General features: G+C 41.4%; 2 protein-coding genes across 4 annotated transcripts in view; one reads left to right on the plus strand and one right to left on the minus strand.

Annotated features, from left to right (window-relative positions):
• Positions 1-10,822, plus strand: part of LOC118409271 (collagen alpha-1(XXIII) chain-like) — a 34,230-nt gene extending 23,408 nt beyond the window's left edge. The window contains exons 2-11 of one of the 3 annotated variants that reach the window (XM_035810164.1): positions 1,175-1,226; positions 1,787-1,813; positions 2,008-2,430; positions 3,326-3,379; positions 4,480-4,599; positions 5,209-5,379; positions 5,726-5,788; positions 6,181-6,216; positions 7,183-7,326; positions 7,822-10,822. In XM_035810164.1, coding sequence (XP_035666057.1) covers positions 1,175-1,226; positions 1,787-1,813; positions 2,008-2,430; positions 3,326-3,379; positions 4,480-4,599; positions 5,209-5,379; positions 5,726-5,788; positions 6,181-6,216; positions 7,183-7,326; positions 7,822-8,447 — 1,716 coding nt within the window. In that variant the 3' untranslated portion in view covers positions 8,448-10,822. The remainder of the gene's footprint in view (positions 1-1,174; positions 1,227-1,786; positions 1,814-2,007; positions 2,431-3,325; positions 3,380-4,479; positions 4,600-5,208; positions 5,380-5,725; positions 5,789-6,180; positions 6,217-7,182; positions 7,327-7,821) is intronic. The other 2 variants (XM_035810165.1, XM_035810166.1) reach the window with 2 other exon arrangements.
• A 2,115-nt stretch (positions 10,823-12,937) lies between these two features.
• On the minus strand, positions 12,938-17,680 carry LOC118409278 (eukaryotic translation initiation factor 6-like). Its single transcript, XM_035810173.1, has 5 exons — positions 17,359-17,680; positions 16,840-16,923; positions 15,893-16,007; positions 14,560-14,724; positions 12,938-14,122 (listed from the first exon to the last, which is right to left on the minus strand). Exons 1-5 carry the CDS (start codon positions 17,526-17,528, stop codon positions 13,919-13,921), a joined length of 738 nt encoding a protein of 245 aa, XP_035666066.1. The 5' UTR covers positions 17,529-17,680; the 3' UTR covers positions 12,938-13,918.
• Between the last annotated feature and the right edge of the window lie 935 nt (positions 17,681-18,615).

The raw sequence follows: 18,615 nt of genomic DNA on the forward strand, positions 1-18,615 counted from the left end.
CTGATGCAGACGAAGAGATTCTGCCATTTGTTCGTGGGCATCAGGGTCATGCTTCCTCGTAATTTAGAGCTCGCTGACAACTCGGCCGAGCTAAATTCTTGATTTGTAAAGGGGGCTTTACTATGCCTGTCGCCTAAATGCTTAGGCCAGAGACTGGCTCCTTGCTCCTCTCCGTCAGTACTCTCCAAGGCGCACGTTCCATTGCACTTGTTTCCTCACAAGTGAGACTCAGTCCAAGGTATCTGGATAGAAATACCTTATCCTCTGGGAATATCTGATAGCGATGTTCAATCTTTATGACTTACTGAAACGTTTATCCGATTTGTCCCTCCTAATACACTGTTTCAAAAGGCACCAACGGTTTCAAAATGCGACAACCGTTTCAAAATTCGACAACCTGTTCAAAATGTGACAACCATTTCAAAAATAGACAACCATTTAAAAAGGCGGCAACCATTTCAAACGGCGACTACCATATTGCAAGACGGAGGCAAGCATCGGCGTAGACTTACGGTGTGAATATGACCGGACAAGCGTCGGTTATTAACTGATTAGAGATACTGGTTGGTCACCAAAATTACACAGTACTCTGTCCTGATTCAATGGAAAACTTCAGTGATCAAAGGGATCGGTAACATTAGCGGACATGTAACGGGTAATTACACTAAAGCCCTACGATACAGTCCCTGTGGACAAGGAAAAGGCGTCGAAACATGCAAAGTTTTAACGTTTTTTTTAATGTATGGAAAATGTAGAGAAAATATACACAAGTACAGGTTGCAACGTAAGACTAGAAAGGTAATATTTACAAGCAGATACATAATGTTTACCTATACATGGTCTAGCTTACTACAAACTACTGCTCTGTTTTTCCTTACTGAAAAATATTTACATATATGGTGACCAGCCCCTCAAGCTCTGTCCTGTCACTTATTATATTACGTAATCGAATATCACAGGGTGTCTGATACTTTACCAGAAACCTTCGTTACAGCTGCCTGGCCCATGCAGTTCATTGACCTTAATAGTTTGGAGAAAAGACTTAAGGGAGCAAAAAACAATGTTACCCTTCCCTGAGGGTAATCATAAAAACTTGTTGTTTTTAAACGTTGTGTTTATGATATTAGATTTACCATGGTCCGTCGTATTAACTGTCTTCGTCTCATTGTCTCAGGTGGACGTTCTTACAAGCTTCTGTAACAAGACCAGGGAGTTCTGTCCTCCGGGTAAGTGAAATTTCTCGTCAACGTCAGTTCGAAGTCTCCGTGAAATATTTAGTGTTTCTTGCATGTCGTGTTGAATTATTTGGTGTGACAACTCTGACCCTTACTTCCTATCATTTGGAAAACTCTGACCGTTACTTCCTGCCACTTTGAGGTGATTGTGAATTGCGTGTGAAAAATATATATTAAACTTAGGCATTTATCACACACCGGAAACAAAACATATCATTTAACTAAGATCGAGACCATCCGAAGTCTGTAGTTTATTTGAGGCCATTAGTACCTGCTTGGAAAAGTTGACGTCGTCAAGCTGTCGCATATCTAGCGTGGGATTGCTGCCCTCTAGCGACGTATGTCCGAAATTCACATGTTCTAGAAAAGCACCAGTATCGCCCCCAAACGCACCCAAATATTAGAATAGTTATTCAAAACGTCTATAGCTATAGTCATCAGTTACTTCGATGTAACCACATGTATTAAGCAATACTTTAATTACGATTACGCATCTAATACCTTCATCAAATGAATCCAAAAATTTGAAAACTTATTTTTCCACCATACAGGATTACCTGGACCGCAAGGGTTGCCTGGTAAGTGCTTCTCATTCTTCTGTCGACGATTAAAGAATCTTTTTAATTTTTCTATTTGAATAGTTATATTTCTTTCTGTGGCACTCGACAGTTTATTTTAAGGGACGTACTGGATATAATTAAACGTGGTTACGTTAAGTCAATATCTGATTCAAGTCTAAGCGTGTGACATTTGTGTACGTATCCCTTCTAAGGTACAGACGGGACGGTTGGCCCCGCTGGTCCGGCCGGACAGCCCGGCTTACCCGGCGAGCCCGGCCCGGTAGGTGAACCCGGACCTCCCGGTGACATGGGCCCGCCCGGCCTTCCCGGGGACCCTGGTAGCGGAGCAACCGAAGCGTTTGTTCCGGTCCCGGGTCCGCCAGGGAGGCCCGGGATCATTGGGCCCCCCGGGCCTCAAGGCCCACCGGGTCAGAAGGGCGATGGCGGTACAAACGGAGAGAAGGGGTCGGTAGGAGCGCCTGGGAAGCCCGGAGTTGACGGACTACCCGGGCTAGACGGTCTGCCTGGTGCACCAGGACCGATGGGACCTCCGGGTCTCCCCGGGGAGGACGGACAACCCGGACCGAAGGGAGACGTGGGGCCGGTCGGGCCGCGAGGCAAGAGAGGCGATACAGGTAGTACTGGCAGGCCGTTTGAAACTAAAAACACATTCACACACATAATACTCGTCAAACGACGGGTGCACTTGCTCAAGGAGTGAAAAGAATGGCTCCTGTTGTTTTCTGACAATTTTCTACTGACTCATCAACCCTAAAAATGCATAGTGAAATGTTAAGAAGTACGATCTTCAAATTAAATTTCAGATTGATGTTATGATATTAAATGCTCACGCTGTAACGTCACTGCCAGGTTGAATTATCATACATAGCTTACTAAACATTAATAGCGTTACACATGTATCGCACAGCTTAAGCACATCATATTATTTCTAACATCCGTGTAGATCTTAGATTCATTTAGTTCTATGTTACATTTCATATGCCTCACCATTACATAATATAGGTTCAACACCGCATTACATGTATTTTGCCACATACTACTCTTCATATCGCCATATTGCTACTACAACCTTGGACATTTTTCTGTATCCGGGTCAAGTGTAGCTTTATTCTCGTTTCCGTTTGGTTGGATCAGGAAAATCCGGCTCTTCGTACCAACTAAGTCATGGTCCACTAGGCCCTACACCCTGATAAACTGAGTCCGACACGCTGGTCAGCTCAGTCCAACACGCTGGTCAACTCGGCCAGGGTAAGGGTCAGAATTAGGGTCAGGGACAATGTGTTGGGCCAAGTTGAAAAGGATTTGGGGCCAAAGCGTCCCATACGTATACCCTTCATTTGGTGCCTTTTTTGGTAAAAAAAAACTCCTGACATTCTCTATCCATCATACGGCCGTTTTACATCGAGATCACGGAAATGAATTAATATTTGAGAAAACAAGGTCGTTGTAGCAATATGGCCTAGCGTTTCACATTTGTGATGACGACACCCGTTCCTGTGTGACGTATAGGAGCAGGCGGCTCACCCGGCGTTCCTGGGATGAAAGGGAGCAAGGGATCTCCGGGTTAGCACACTCAGTCATGACGTAGGCATCACGTGGTGTCATTGGGTTAAAGGTCACTACACATGCGCATCACTTCTAACATCACTCACTAACCACTGACCAATAGCGACATTGATACATTTTCACAACAATGTTTTTTTGGGCCAGGAAAGGGGAGAAAACCCCAAATGGCACCTGTCCTTGGTGCTGAACGCCATCCACTAAGCCGTATCCGCTAGATTAATGTAGACTTTGACGTGTTGTTGTTCAATTGATATTTTAAGAACTAATTTTTCGGTGATATTTCTGAGGAACCTTTGACGTTCTTTTCTTATTGTGCTCATGAAGGTGAATTTCTCCCGACGCTATGTTTCTTATGCTTAATGCCAGTTCACCTTTATCCACAGGGTAAACTATATCCGCTGTTTTTATTACATGGTATTAATGGGAATTATTTCGATGGACGGTGGCTCAAAACTGCCATATTTTAAATATATTGTAGTTTGAAAGCACCACCCGTCGACTTGATATCCGTTTATGCCCTTGGTCTGTTTTTAACCACAACGGATGTTGGTTACTCCGCGGATAAAGGTGAACTAGCTTTACGTCTTGTGGCTACCTCTGTAATCTAGCCATTGCCGGGAACTCAGAACGCGCGAAATTGTTATAGGTTTATGAGAGAGCTGTTTCGTATTAGATTGAATATCTTGATGGAAATTCGGAAATAATGTCTTCATTTGAAGGTTTATGTACTAGAGTTTTCAAGGTGACATTGTACTGTTACTGCGTACCAAACTGGAAATGCAACAACAATTCAGTTGCCGAGTTGGACTATACTATGCTACATTTAGGTGGTATGATGTAACAAAAATAGTAACCGCGCAAATTTTTAACTAGATTTCTCTGGAATAAAGGCATTGGCTGTTGTTTCATATTTAAATTTACTGCCTTTTGTCAATCGTTGTTTTTTTTGCACTCTAAAAGTACTCGACCGTGCATATGCATGTGCGTCGTTTCAATATCATGGAACTGATACGTCAGATTTATTGATGGTTTACAATGTCATTTTTGTGTTTTGTTTCTATTATGCTTTGATTTTTAAGAAAAATTTTTTTTGACAGGATTTCCTGGAATGTTCGGACCGAAAGGCGACAAGGGAGCTCCGGGACTGAGGGGACCGCCGGGCATGACGGGAAAACCGGGGGAGAAAGGGGACAGTGGGAATCGGGGTGAATCAGGAGGTGAGAAAATTACACATTGTGATTGTTAACACAATTATTCAATTTCATCAAGTAACGTAAAGGGGTGAATCCCAGGAAATGCTGACAGGACAATCTAGGTTAGCCAAAGGTGCATTCCATTATTCATTCATGCATTCAGTCCTTCATTCATTCATCCATGCAGATAATTCATTCATTCATCCATTCATGCATTCTTTCATTGACAAAATCAAAATCGACTGAAAAAATCATAAAAACTTGGCCATATACATATTTAATTTTGCCACATTGATGTACTACTCTTATCCTTCCCTTAAATACTAATAAACGGTCAAGCTCTAGATACTGCTGAATGAGAAAAAATAATATACTGTTAAACTCGCAATCCAGCCTGAATGTCTTTCAGCAAACGTAACCAGTGTATACAAATTGCTATATGCATGCTAACTTGAAAGTTCATCTGTGTTGGTAGAAGTCATTATTGAACTAGTTCAACTGTAATATCCAACGTTAACACCAAAATTGGACTCACCCATATTTTCGACTGAACAGCACTAGTCTTTGTCATGGAACGAACAATCTACTGACGTCAACTAGTTCAATAAATTGCTATGTTTTTGCTTTCCTCAGTGCTGACCAGCTCGGAGTTTGGGTCTGTGATCGTGCAAGGCGAGCCGGGTCCGCCTGGACCAGCTGGACCGGCCGGGCCGCCCGGACCCCGCGGGACCCCTGGTATACCCGGCCCGAGGGGGCCAAAGGGTAGCTCCGGTACCATGGACAAAGTCGTACTGGAAAGGCTGGGCAAGTATCTTGAGTCTCCGTTTGTTTGTTTGTTTGTTTGTTTGTTTGTTTGAGCATCTTTTATTCACGAAAAGCTCAAATCAGAGGATTATCGCACCGTAGCTAAACGGCTTTGGGAATTTGTCCATTTTCTGACTCGCACTGAACGTTGGGATATGTGACGTCAGGAGCGGGTCAAAGGTGCCCGGTAGTCAATATCTGACGCCGTCCCAGTTCAACATCCATTCTCCTCATAGCTGAAAGACCTAACCGCTAGTCTCGATTCTACTTCTTTTGCTTTTAACCATTTGGAACAGGAATTTTTTTAATTAATTTAAACATATTCTATTGTCTATTTTTTCCATAGCTCGTTGTGCGGAAAACAAGACAGAGTCTCTTCAGGTCGGCACTGAGAATGAAATCCCACTAGGTGAGCTGTCCATTTTTTCTCGTTCAGAAAAAAAGTTTCACAAAGCTCAGGCTAGCTTATGGCTCTTTTTTGGCGATACCCAAGGGGCGGAGCCTTGAAAGGACTGAATTCAAACCATCTGTAATTTTGTATTTGCATTGGATACTATGGGCATTACGTAGGTATAACTGTGGTTCTAGAGGAAAGTAAACAGTCGGGAAGCACGCTTGTTTCATTCAATTTCTTCAGAAAATAGTGCCTTCCAAATCATCTGACGTAAACGGCAACTATTTGCTACGGCGACGCGGTCTGTTTCTAATGTGGAATTTTCGTAAGGGCGTACAATGCCGGGTGGATAGCATCTTGTAATGTTAAGGTTGCACCTAACAACTTATATCAACTCTCTTTTCTAGAAGCACCACAGGGGAAGAAGGTGGACAAAACCAATGGTGGGTGTTTTTAATACTATTTTTTAGTTTTTCGGGCAATGCTATTAGCTCAGATGTCAATAAATGATAGTGACATTGCAACTAATCCTTTGATTCTATTGTGGTTGAAATGATACATATATTGTAGTGTACATAATATTTGAAGTTATGAAAATTAAGATTGAAAGTATAGAACTTTGACTATTTTGCCAAGTACTTCTGACAAAGATATCTGTAACTTTTTGTACGACTGTTAATGATTGAACTCGTCATTTCTGATGGTGAGGTAAAGTCGGTGGCTCCATGGTTGAGGAAGCTTCAGGTGTCAATACTCTGCACGTAAAAGAACTCAGCACACTTAACGAAAGAGTACGAGTGACCCAGCTAGTGTGAGGCCACTTCACCTTATTTGAAGCTGACTGTCTGACCTTGCTTATACTGTGCTAACAAGATCATGGCACATCCAGGTCAAAAGACACAAAAACAGCATTTTTGCTGCAGCACCAAGGTCACAAACTAGGGCCCCAAAATTGACCTTGAAATTCGTCTTCCCGACACCTACCTACATACCAAATATCATCGTAATCCATCCAGAGGTTCTTGAGTTATGTTGACTATATACAAAAAATTCCAGAAACACAGACACAACCAAATATATATATATATATATATCCATTTTTCATGAAGATAATAATTGTACCGGTGCCCACAGAAGCTGTAGCCCCGACCGGACAGCCAGATACGGCAATGGTAACTCTTGGTGTTCTCATGGGTAAGGCAGTCGAGTTAAACGCCGAGTTTAAAAAAAAGTTCGGGATAAGGCGAGACCCAAATATAACCCTGTAGCCGTAGGGCGGCCCACTAGGACAGTGTCACATCTAAAAGAACAGCCCGTGAACTGCCGCCAGGGCTCCTTTTCCAATTGTGACCTATGCATTACCTACCATCATATACGACTGATGAATGCCGTATCTTGCTTTTCCAAAGGCTGCGTGGACCGCATCCTGAAGTCGGTAGGGGGCGCTGAGACCGTGCTGAAAAACGGCGCGTACTGGGGCGCGTGGATGACGGACCCCCAGCAGTCACGTGACGCCAAAGGGGACAAGTTTTGGATCATGCCACACTTTGAAGGTTCGAGAAAATCTCCATTACAAATACAGTCCACTATTTTGTCTTCATACAATCCAAGAGGACTGTGAGAAAAAAAATGCCGACTACAGAAATTTGCTAGTTTCTTCCCAAACATCTGCTCGGAGATTACCTTTATCAAAATGTCAAGAATAATTCGAAGTTCATTTTCTTTTGGTCCCTGGTTTCAATAGACACATTTTAATGCAACCCAAAAACGTATGATAAACTTCTTTTCAAATTCCTTAAATTTTGATATGTTATATTCTATATCATATAGATTTATTTATCAAAGGCAACTACATGTGTTATGTAAACTCATGCTTGTGTAACATTAAACAAACATAACTCGTTAATTACCTCCAAAGGTGCGACATTCTGTTGTCTGTAGTCTGCAGTGCTGTTTTTGTTTGTTTTGCAGGAAGGCGCTTTCGAAGTTTGTTATCTCTGATTTCTTTGTTTGTTTTTTATTTCACACGGTTTATTTTCGCCCTGCAGGCTTGCACGTGGAAGGATACAAGACGTTGGACGACGTGAAGTGGCGGCGCGACCCCACCTCCTACGAACTGCCAAACTACTACGAGGGTACGGGTCACGTGGTCTACAACGGCTCCCTGTTCTACCACGCTGCCGGGTCCCGCACCATCGTCAAATACGACCTCGCCTCCCGCAAAGTTTCCGCGACCACCAACATCCCAAAACTCGGGTACCGCAGTCCTAAATACTTGTACAAGTACGATTACTCGTATGTAGACCTAGCTGTGGACGAGCACGGTGTGTGGGTGATATACGCCAGCCCAGAGAGCGATGGTAACATCGTTGTCGCCCTGCTAGATGCCAAGACGTTACGCGTGGTAAGAACTGTAATGACGAACCACATGAAGAACTCGGCGGGGGAGGCGTTCGTGACATGCGGCGTGCTGTATGCCACGCGAAGCCCGTACGAATCGGACACCAACAAGATAGACTACGCCTACGACTTGTTCACCGAGAAGGAGTTGGACGTTGGCGTTCCGTTCCAGACAGCACACGGCATGCTCGTCATGTTGTCGTACAACCCTCGGGAGCAGGTCCTATACGGCTGGGATAAGGGGTATCTCGTCAGATATTCTCTCAACTTCTGAACATAGAAACTGAATTATCCTAGGATCTCACGCCAAGGTCTGGTTGAAATTTGTAACAGAATTTTGAAAGTCCTGGCGTAAGAAATTATCCAACGGGAAAATGCACTGTACCTCTGGCGTAAGGAATATCTATTTCCAAGTCTACACATACGAAGTGACCAACGGGACAAGCATTTTATGCTAAAGTTATCTTATCCTAGGATCTCAGGCACGAACCAGGGACCTGATCAAACTTTTGTTATCAATGTCGAGTTTAAACACAAAGAAAGATCCATGTCAAATACTCCACTGGGAGTAGGCTGAAGGACTATCTCGTCAGATCTAAAAATATGGACAATATTTTTTTACTTCAACATATCTTGAAGTAAAAAAAAAATATCCGAGGATCTCAACTTACCAGAGTTTTTACACAAGAAAGAATTCACGAGAAATGTCCAATACAGATTGAAATAAGGGCTAGCTCGTTAGCTATTACTCTGTTTCTGAAATCGGATTTAAATCCGTAATAAAAGCGTCTAATAAATCTTGAAACGTTTTCCCACACACCAAGGAAAGTTCAGATGCTCAGTTTTCACAGAGCCAAGTTTCATTCTATTCCGATAGCCACATCTAATGATAAACTATATTGAGCTATTTGATGATTGTCTCTGTGTAAAAAGGCTGTACAAATTATGTACGTCTACTTTCTTTGTCGTTAAATTATATTGCTAACTTCGATATAGACTACAGAAACGTTTAAGGCATTATTTGATACTTATGTCCACGTATGATAGTTAATTGGTACAAACCAAACGATAACAAATTAACTTATGAAACACACTGAGAGTATCAATTAATTACAGCACAACTAACCAAATGAATGCAAACTTTTTGCCCTTGCGATGGGCGCTAGATATTTTACAGCTGGTAGAAATCAAACTCACTATTGTTTCCACATGATAACGCGTAGCTCAACGCACTGTTATATGTACATTGTATAAATGTTTATTTATGCATATAAGGTCATGTTGGTTCAATTATATGGATTTAATTTTTGATTATACTATAAAACGTACAAAGCAGCTGCAATGTTGGCAAATGTTAACCGTAATTTGCCAAAACTATCGGAAACCGATACAAATGTAGTAAAATTCGAAGAAGGTGTGAAATACCATCCATATGATTGAATCAACATGGCTAATATTTTTATAATAAGCGTGGAAAGAAGCTAGCGTTTTAATTTTTCAAGCTTTATGTTAACCTCATTTATGCACTCATTCCGTTTGTATCACACCGTCCAGTCTAACAATTTTTCCTTCTAAATTTTTCATAAGTACGCCCTGTTGTCATTTAGTACTTCCAAGGATGTTATATAACCTCCTTGGTACTTCATACAAAACAAGGGTGTATAAATGCTATGATATTGCCTTTAGTTTGCTGGGTTCTTGATCTGATACATGTATGTTCCTGCGCTGTGATTTCTGTATGTTTCGCTAGAGGGGGCGCATGGCAAATTTGCATGACCAGCAAGATGAAGTTTACCCAGGTCCAATTGTTCAAGTGAATATGTCACGGCACACAGCGTCTTTGATTGTCTTGTTGGGAATTTCTTCTTATCCCTTCAATTTTACATATCTTTTGCAAGCGTGTTCAACTTTGTATCCTTCATTTGCATAGTCGCCAGCAGACAATTTTTACAACCGTTTTCAACATCTCAGGTAACTTGAATTAACATCAATAGCTACATCAGTAACACTATGTATATACTGTTTGCAATTTGGACGGACCAAATGTTTCTGTTGGGAGTGGGCTGCAAAATAATGGGGCAATTAAATAGTTTTTTGGTTGAAAATTTCCCGAAAGAGGCGAGAGAAATGAAACATGGTCCCATGTATTAAATGATAACTGAGGTAAATATTTTCATTTTGTGTTCCCACACCCCTATGATCACAGTGGCCCGTTCCTTAGCATATTTTCCGTACAAGTTTTGTAAAAAGATAGCTTTTTATTGTGAGCTTAAAGTACAGACAGGAATTCAAAGAATCTAACATGATTACAGACCAATTGCAAACCGGAAAGAACATTTGATATGGGAACATGGACGGCAACATAGACATACACTTCCGATGAAAATGCTTGATTGCAAGAAACAAAATATTGCCTGGCATTTAACATCATTGACAGCTGACTTCTAACAGCTGAATGTGTGTTGAAATTGCAAATGGGAGAAACTGGCTCATTTTTAAGTCGGAGGCTTTTGTATGCAACGTTAACATATTGTTGTGATTTCTGTCATATAATCTTTGCGGCGTAAGAATGTATTTTGTTACCTTGTCTCTGATATGTACATTCTCTGTTACCATTATAACACCAGAATAAAGATAATGATCAGTTGATGTTTCATTCTAATTATCAATTTCAAAATTAGTATAGCGGGGGCCGCCCTAAGATGCCGCGCTCGAACTCACGGCACTCCATCACTAGTTGCCAAAGAGTGGTCAAGTTTTGATCAATGAATTTTTAACACATTCATCTAGAGACCATACTTGAATAAGGAAGCTTAAGGCATCCATATTGTTCATGAACCCTTCACCCTCCGCGTTACAAATTGAACTGGCAAACACCGAGGACGTTATTGTGAATATAAATTCAGATTTTGAGCTGCGCTAGACAGTGCGCCCTAACTTGCCCCGCTTTTGGAATTTGCTCTCTTCGGAAGCTGGTGACCAATTTAGACAAGCATAAATAAAAAATTCCAATTTTATGATATATTAGCTTTCTTTTGACAGTAGAATTGTGGTTGTGTGTGCTTCTTGTCTCCCACGAGGAGGGCAATCCAGGTCGTGTTTTCATGGGAAATGGGCGAAATGCACTGAATGCGGCGGCCCGACTAACAAAATCATAACGAAAAACGACAACGCCAAAATCACAAAAAAAAACTCTGTGTACGTATTGGGAAACATATTCGACATCACTCTGTGAAGTTTCATTTTTATAGACGGTATGACTCATTTGTTAGAGTAACAAATCTTTAGGGCGTTCGATCGTCTGCCACCTGCGGGGCCACACTCCCTGGGGAAAACAACGGCGGTGATGCTTATGTTGTTTTTTCTATGGCCGGTTTTCTTCTCAACAAACATTTGAAGACCAATATTTGTAGTGTTTTGTGAAGCTTTATTTCTTATGTGTATGGCAGTTGTGTGGTTGTTTTTTACTAGTTGTTTATTTATGGACACGAGCCACCAATACCTAGTAACAGGTGACCACAGTGATTCGTCGCTACCAACATTATTGTGAAAATTCTGTCTTCAAAAAAAGGGAAGTGAATATGTGTAAATATTTTTGTAATAGAAAAAAAAGCTGTATGCTTGGACTTGGTTTATTTACCTTTCTAATCATCATAGTCAGTGGCAAAAAACACGGCGTACTTATGCATAATAAGATCAGCAAAAAGTCCGGGCATCTTAGGGCAGGGCGCATCTTAGGGCGCCCCCCGTTACTTCTGAGTTAGCGGTATTTCTTTTGTTTACGAACGTTTAAGAGAGCTTGCCAATGATACCCAGTTCAACCCACCGGAAGGCAACTTAACCCTATTCAGACCGGGGGGGGGGGGGGCTTTTGAGGCCTGCGCCAACTTCGATGTCCTATAACGCCAGAACGCCTTACGCTAAAGCCACCAAATTTGGTGAGTTTTCCTAAAATATTGTTGGCAACAATTTTACGAAGTTTGACATATTTTCCATTTTTTCGTGTTGCCATGGCAACCGTTTGCTGACAGGCAGTTTTGCCAAAAATCACTATTTTTGGTTCTAACAATGTATTTTTCACATTTATTTGCTATATTACTGCTATTTTGTTACATGAATAAAATCTTATATTATTTAGCATATCTTTCATAATTATATATGCATAAATTATGCTAATCTGATGACGGTCCAGGGATGACCAAAAAAGCCCGGTCTGAATAGGGTTAAACAATATCAGGGTGTTAAAAGAGGGAATATTCTGGATGCGGCAGTCTGTACGAAATCACTGTACAGCAAGCTTGGTAGCTGGATACAGTCGCCTCCTTTTGTACATTTTCATTGTAATTTCAATAATAATTTTATTGAAAATTCAAGTGGGTGCGAAAAGGGTGGCTCAATGCCCTGATCATGTACCCTTACCCTGGACAGCATATCCTCTGGCAAGCATAAAATCATGATCGACCAGGGATGCTATTAGGTGACATGTGACCACGTTTTTTTAGAACAGACAAATATCATGTTATAAAGGCCATAAACAAGGCTCAGCGTAGCAGAACACACTTGTTGGGATATGACAGCTTTAAGCTCTATGGACTGTGGTCTTTTGTTCATATTTGTTATAATGATTACATGTATCAACAAACTTCCCTCACCATTACAAGGGAATATAGCTGCAAAGCAGTATTTGGTTACAGATAGCAGTACATAACACCTATCCACTTCACATACCCAGAATACACACAAGAACAAACAATCTCATAAATGTACATGACGTCATGTGGAGATTGATGCAATGATGTGAAAAAAATCTTTAATGTTTTTTCTATATCATAATACATCATCATACATGCTCCACTCTCTTGCAGCTGACACTTGTGACATACTTTTCCAAGATACCACAATTTATAGAGGCCACAAGCAGAGGCACGAGACTGTACTGGATAAAGGAGCACCCAATTGCAATACACTACAAGAAGTATGTTATAGGTACAAATATCAGTGGGCGCAAACGGCGTACAGAAACTTCTGGATTTGTGGCAACTTCTTTAATACTAGAATTAGCCATAGCCGATTCCATAGGGCCGACGTTAATTACGGTTCTTAATACCATGGTCAGTATTGTCAGATATAGCCCTAAATATATAACATATATTGATATCATTGCATGTTGTTGTCCATTCTGTGAAAGAATTACGGTTTTCCTGTCGACAGAAGAAAAGATCAGCCCACACAGTGGACGTAATCTGTAAAATCAACTTTCTGTTGCCTTCATACAACTTTACATGTCATTATACCAAGGGCGGTGGCTAGGCATTTGCATGAACCTTATGAAAATCGTACGAATCTTATGTAATATGCACAATTCACTATATGAAAACGTATAAACCTAATGTGATATGCACGAATCACTACATGTATGTGACACGCAGGAATCTTATGTGATTTGCACAAACCTTATGCAAACCGGCCGACCGCTTCGTTGGGAGAAGGCGTATTTCTGAGTGTTTCTACCCGTGATATTTTTATTTCAAAAAGTTGAATGGACACACATAGCAATACAGACATATTAAATTAGTGATTCGTGTCTTTTTCATAAGATTTGTATGTTTTCGCACCATGATTTGTGCGTATCACATAAAATGGTACAATTTTCATGGTACAAGGTTCGTGCAAAGGCTTATAATAGGCACCCCGGTATACAGGGCTTTACAAATAACAGGACATTGTACAGACATTGGACCATGTTTATGTCATGCTGTCAATCAGTGAGTCCCGCATCGCTGTGGTAACGGCGCCCTGCGGAGCGTCGCCCAGTTTGAACACGCTCTCGATCACGGACAGCTCCGTGCTGGTGGTGTCCATTCCCGCGAAGGCGATCCAGTCGTTCACCACCATTCCCGCGCCGACCACGTCGCTGCCTCGGTTCACGGTACCCGCTACCAACGGTACCTGCCAATCAAACAATCAATCAATCAACCACAATCAATCACATTTTTCACTGTGTCAGCTACCGATGCAAAAAATAACTGTTATACCTGCGCAGTGATAATGTTCGATATGGGTACTCTAAACCATGTGATAACTTGGGTTATCACATGGAGTTCTAAGTACTGTTATCATACAGGCTGCTGCCATAGAAATATTCAAACATACTTTTCATGTACCCAGTGCGCCACTATCGTGAAAATTTGAATACCGGACTCGGATGTTGGAATCGCTGTTTTTACAATTTTTGTAAGAGGACACCAAATCTTCTTAACTTTTGCATTGAAACATGTTTTGCTGGGTTGATATGACATATAAAATACAACATGGTGTACTATATATGCAGCTGGGCTGGAACCTTGGGTGATACGGATTACGCTTCATTACACTGTGACGCATACCTGTAATAGTGACGACAGTTCATCCTGGTCCTCTATGGTGGTTTTGGGGTGCACCAGCCCCCCCTGGTTACTGAGCGCAGCATAGCTGCCGACCAGGACGTTGTCGGAAACCGTTTGGCGGAAAACTTCCACCTTCAGCACGTCTGCAAGGATCTCCTCTGTCTCCTGTAAGCAGTCAAGTTTGGCGATCAAGTTTTGTACATGTGCATTTCAGCTCTATTCTTACACGACTATTGTTCTAGCCAGGATTTTATTTGAGTGTAATGGCAATGGTGAGGTAGCAAAGCCACCAATCAGGGGATGCGGGGTGGCCCTTCCACGGTGATAAGATTTTTAAAATGTGGGGTAAAACTTAAAGTTGGCATTTTGACTCGCGGACTGAAAAATTAAGTCCCTCATGGGTTCCCTTAAAATTTGAGGATCATGTCAACTTTGATCAGGCATTGTTCCGCAAGTACTACTAACGTAAGGTAACCAGTTTACGGTCGAATTATGGAAAATGATTATTATTCCGAAATGCCTTGGCAGAATTAAATATCTAACCCATTTGAAGAAACAGTAGTTTGTCTGTTAAAAAATTGCATGGTAATTTATGTCTTCCCTCCATCTTTGGCTGTGCACCAGCATGTAATAATGGAGTAGTTGGCAGTGAAGAATTGTTCTAGGGTGACCAATTAACGGTCACTTGAGTCTTTCTCCTTGTAGTGTTCTACCTATAAGCACACATATTCAAACACTTGTTGCAAAATATCACTAAAGTGGTAAACAAACAAACCACGGTAAAATTTTTGTGTCTACAACACCATCGCCTGCAGTAGCGCTGTAGTGATGAATGAGGTTGGACCGCTGAATCTGCCTCAGTCACGTAAATTCAACCCAGGCACCATGGGCCTATGATCTTCCATGAAAATTGTGCAATATTCATTGCAAGGGTTTTAAATGTGAATAATACACGTATAGTTTTATTATTATTGACTAATTTTTGCATGGTGCACCTTGAAATGCAGTCCTGTCGCTAACTGACCGTTAATTGGTCCTGCACGTAAACTGGTAACCTTACGTTACACTAGCTGAAAATAAGTGTAGTGGACCACCTCATTTACTAGTGTGATGGTTGCAAATTATTGACAATATTGGTAGCATGTCTAGCGTTTCAAATCCTTACTTCTGGGCCAAACACAATAACTGTTATGCCAACAGGATACAATATACACACAGAGTAGATATTTAAACATGTACTCAAGCTCACATACGGAAAATACACCATACACAGGTACTTAGTTGTACATGCACACACGCACGCGTACACACGCACGCACGCGTGAATACCCACCCTGTCTAGATCAGGGTGCACCAGAGCCACATAATCGTTACATGTGATGACGTTCCCCAGAGCTGACAGTCTCTCCTCTACTCTCTGGATCCTCACACTGTCTGGTAAGGAGTTCCTACAAGCAAAAAAACAGAAAAACATTTTTAAAAAAACAGAACAAGGTCACTCATGTTTCCTAACATGCTAATCATAACATAGCTACGTTAACTTTATTTATTTATTTAATTATTTATAAATAACTTTGAGAGTTTTTATGGTACCATCAAGGTAGGAAAGCATTGTTGTTGTTTGTGTATGTGTATGTGTGTGTGTATGTATGTGTACCCAAGTGCTTGTCTCTGCGTGTCTGTACGTGTGTCTGTGTGTGCATGTCTGTGTGTGTATGTCTGTTGTCTCTGTGTGTGTCTGTCTATGAGTGTGTCTGCATCTGTGTGTGTATGTGTGTACCTGTCTCTGTGTGTGTCTGTATCTGTGTGCGTGTGTGTTACTGTATCTGTCTGTTGTCTCTGTTCATTTCTGTGTGTGTGTTGCTGTGTATTTCTGTATGTGCAAATGCCTTGCTGGATCATGAACTTGAAGTGTGACTCACAGTAAGTCTTCAATTATGTGCTACATTTCTTTTTTAATCAAGGCATTTGCTGCATTAAGGATTCCAACCACGGTCCTGTAGACTTTGTATTTACCATTCATTGTTACTCACAAGGCCACCGATGCAAGACATGGTTCCTTCAAGCACATGGCTTGAGATCTGTACACATGCACATTGATTCACAGAAGTTCTGAGTATGCATGCGCAGCGACATAGTGCGTCTGGACTTTTGACATATTACTCAAAATTTATGTCGCTGCACATACATACTCAGAAAGGTGAACGTGCTTATAGAATGGCAGCATGTTTAAAATCATCATCATCATCATCATCATCATCATCATCATTTTACTACTACCTGATATGCTGTAGTTCCTGATCGTTTGTCGTGGCCGGCACCAACAGACCGTTCCTGTTTCCCACCGTCATGCGACCGATTATTCTGAAAAATATAGGAAACAATAATTGATAAAACAAATACAACAAACATTTCTGACTCTGATTTCATGAGTGTGACTACTCTCCAAGCAGAGGTTAGGCTCCGGCTGTTTTTTAAAACCTTTTAAAACTTTAGAGTAGAATTGACATCTTCAGTCGAGTAGGAGTTTGTACACCTTAGAACCCTTTTATAGGCATTTTTATCAAGTTTTCTATTTTGTACCGTTTTCTTTATGTTTCACGGCCGATTCAAACACCTAAAAAAACGTTGGTCCCCCGTACGCTTTCGCTGATGACAGCACACCGCCCCCCTCCCCCACTACACGTGGCTCCACATATTTTTAAAACACCAACTTTTAACTCATAAACCTTCTCCACCCGAAACATTATGTCAACGTTCTACCTCTACAGAGCACCCACAGACCCCGGCTAGACTCACCTGCACCCGGCTATGGTGGTGTGTACCACGGGGATAACGTCGGACAGCTCGGCTTCAAACACCGAGTAGAAGTTCTCGGAACCTCCGATACAAACCAAGCAGTACGCGTTCGTCAACTTGGCGAAAACTCCGATTTCGTTGCTATTCTCGAACTGTGCGCGGACTGCCATCTCGTGGAATAAACTCTCTTTGTCGGGAGAAGACTTTGTACTTGTTGTGTCCACGATAGCGACGCTAGAAATGTCGAGAAAGGGCCCGAAAAGCCGGTGAAAGGGATGGATGTTTTCGTAACAAGTTGCAACTTTTCTCTACAACGACGTGTGACGTCAGAGGAAGAGGGCAGCAAAACGTAGAATTTTGTCATCCGGTCGTCACTGAGCAAAATATGTCATAGTGTTTTTAAAAAAAAAATATCGCTATCGGTAAATATTTTATCTTCAAAGATTTTCACTGTTTGATCCCAACAATATGCTGATTTTGATATTTTACAAGTAATATAATGGTCTGCTTATCCTTGCCCCCACTATGACCCCGTCATCAAACGTCAAGGTGCAGTATCAGGCTGGGGCGATAGACGTCACCCCTGTTCAAAGTTTGACGCACCTGACATACCCCAATACGGCTTAGTAGACATACTATGGTAGACACGGTAGTGCAGCTAAGCAGGCCTTATAAAAAGTCAAAATTTAAGGTGGCGGAACATAGTTTTTTGCCCATGAGAATTCATGTGTGGAGGTTCAATGCCTGAAAATTTATAGCAGGGTGCAAGCAATTTACAAGAATTTGATAATTGTTGAAGTTCAGGGTATAACGTTATAAGTAAACTACAAAATATCTGAAAATGGGCATAGATTTGACATCTCAAAAGCCACTTTTATTTGACCCCCAGGAAAAGTCATCGAACTTAAGCATTCTATAACAGTATTATGTTGCAAATTCCTGCGCTGACCAAGGAAACATTATACAACTTTTACAGTCTCAAACCTATTCCTCTACCATTCAGCACAGATACCATCTCACTTGATACACGCTCATAGGGAAAAAAACAACAAAAATGCAAAGTTCTGAATTCTGTTTAATACTGAATTTGATACACAGAACGTTGCAGCAGAGGCAAGTTTGGCACCAGTTTTTCTCTGATATACCAACAACAACACTAGTGTCACAGTAACTACATCATTGTTAACGTTAGTTCACCTTTATCCGTTGGGTGACCTATATCCATTGCTTTTTAAAAACAGGGTATTTAGGCACAAC

Source organism: Branchiostoma floridae, chromosome 2 (genome assembly GCF_000003815.2).
Source record: "Branchiostoma floridae strain S238N-H82 chromosome 2, Bfl_VNyyK, whole genome shotgun sequence".
In the NCBI taxonomy this organism is placed as follows: Eukaryota; Metazoa; Chordata; class Leptocardii; order Amphioxiformes; family Branchiostomatidae; genus Branchiostoma; species Branchiostoma floridae.

Excerpts from the sequence above, each read along its gene's own strand:
- LOC118409278 (XM_035810173.1), bottom strand. The coding sequence starts at position 17,528 with ATGGCAGTCCGCGCACAGTTCGAGAATAGCAACGAAATCGGAGTTTTC. Across the intron at positions 16,924-17,358 it reads ACCACCATAGCCGGGTGCAG|AATAATCGGTCGCATGACGG; the intron begins GTGAGTCTAGCC and ends TATATTTTTCAG. Across the intron at positions 16,008-16,839 it reads CAGGAACTACAGCATATCAG|GAACTCCTTACCAGACAGTG; the intron begins GTAGTAGTAAAA and ends TTTTGCTTGTAG.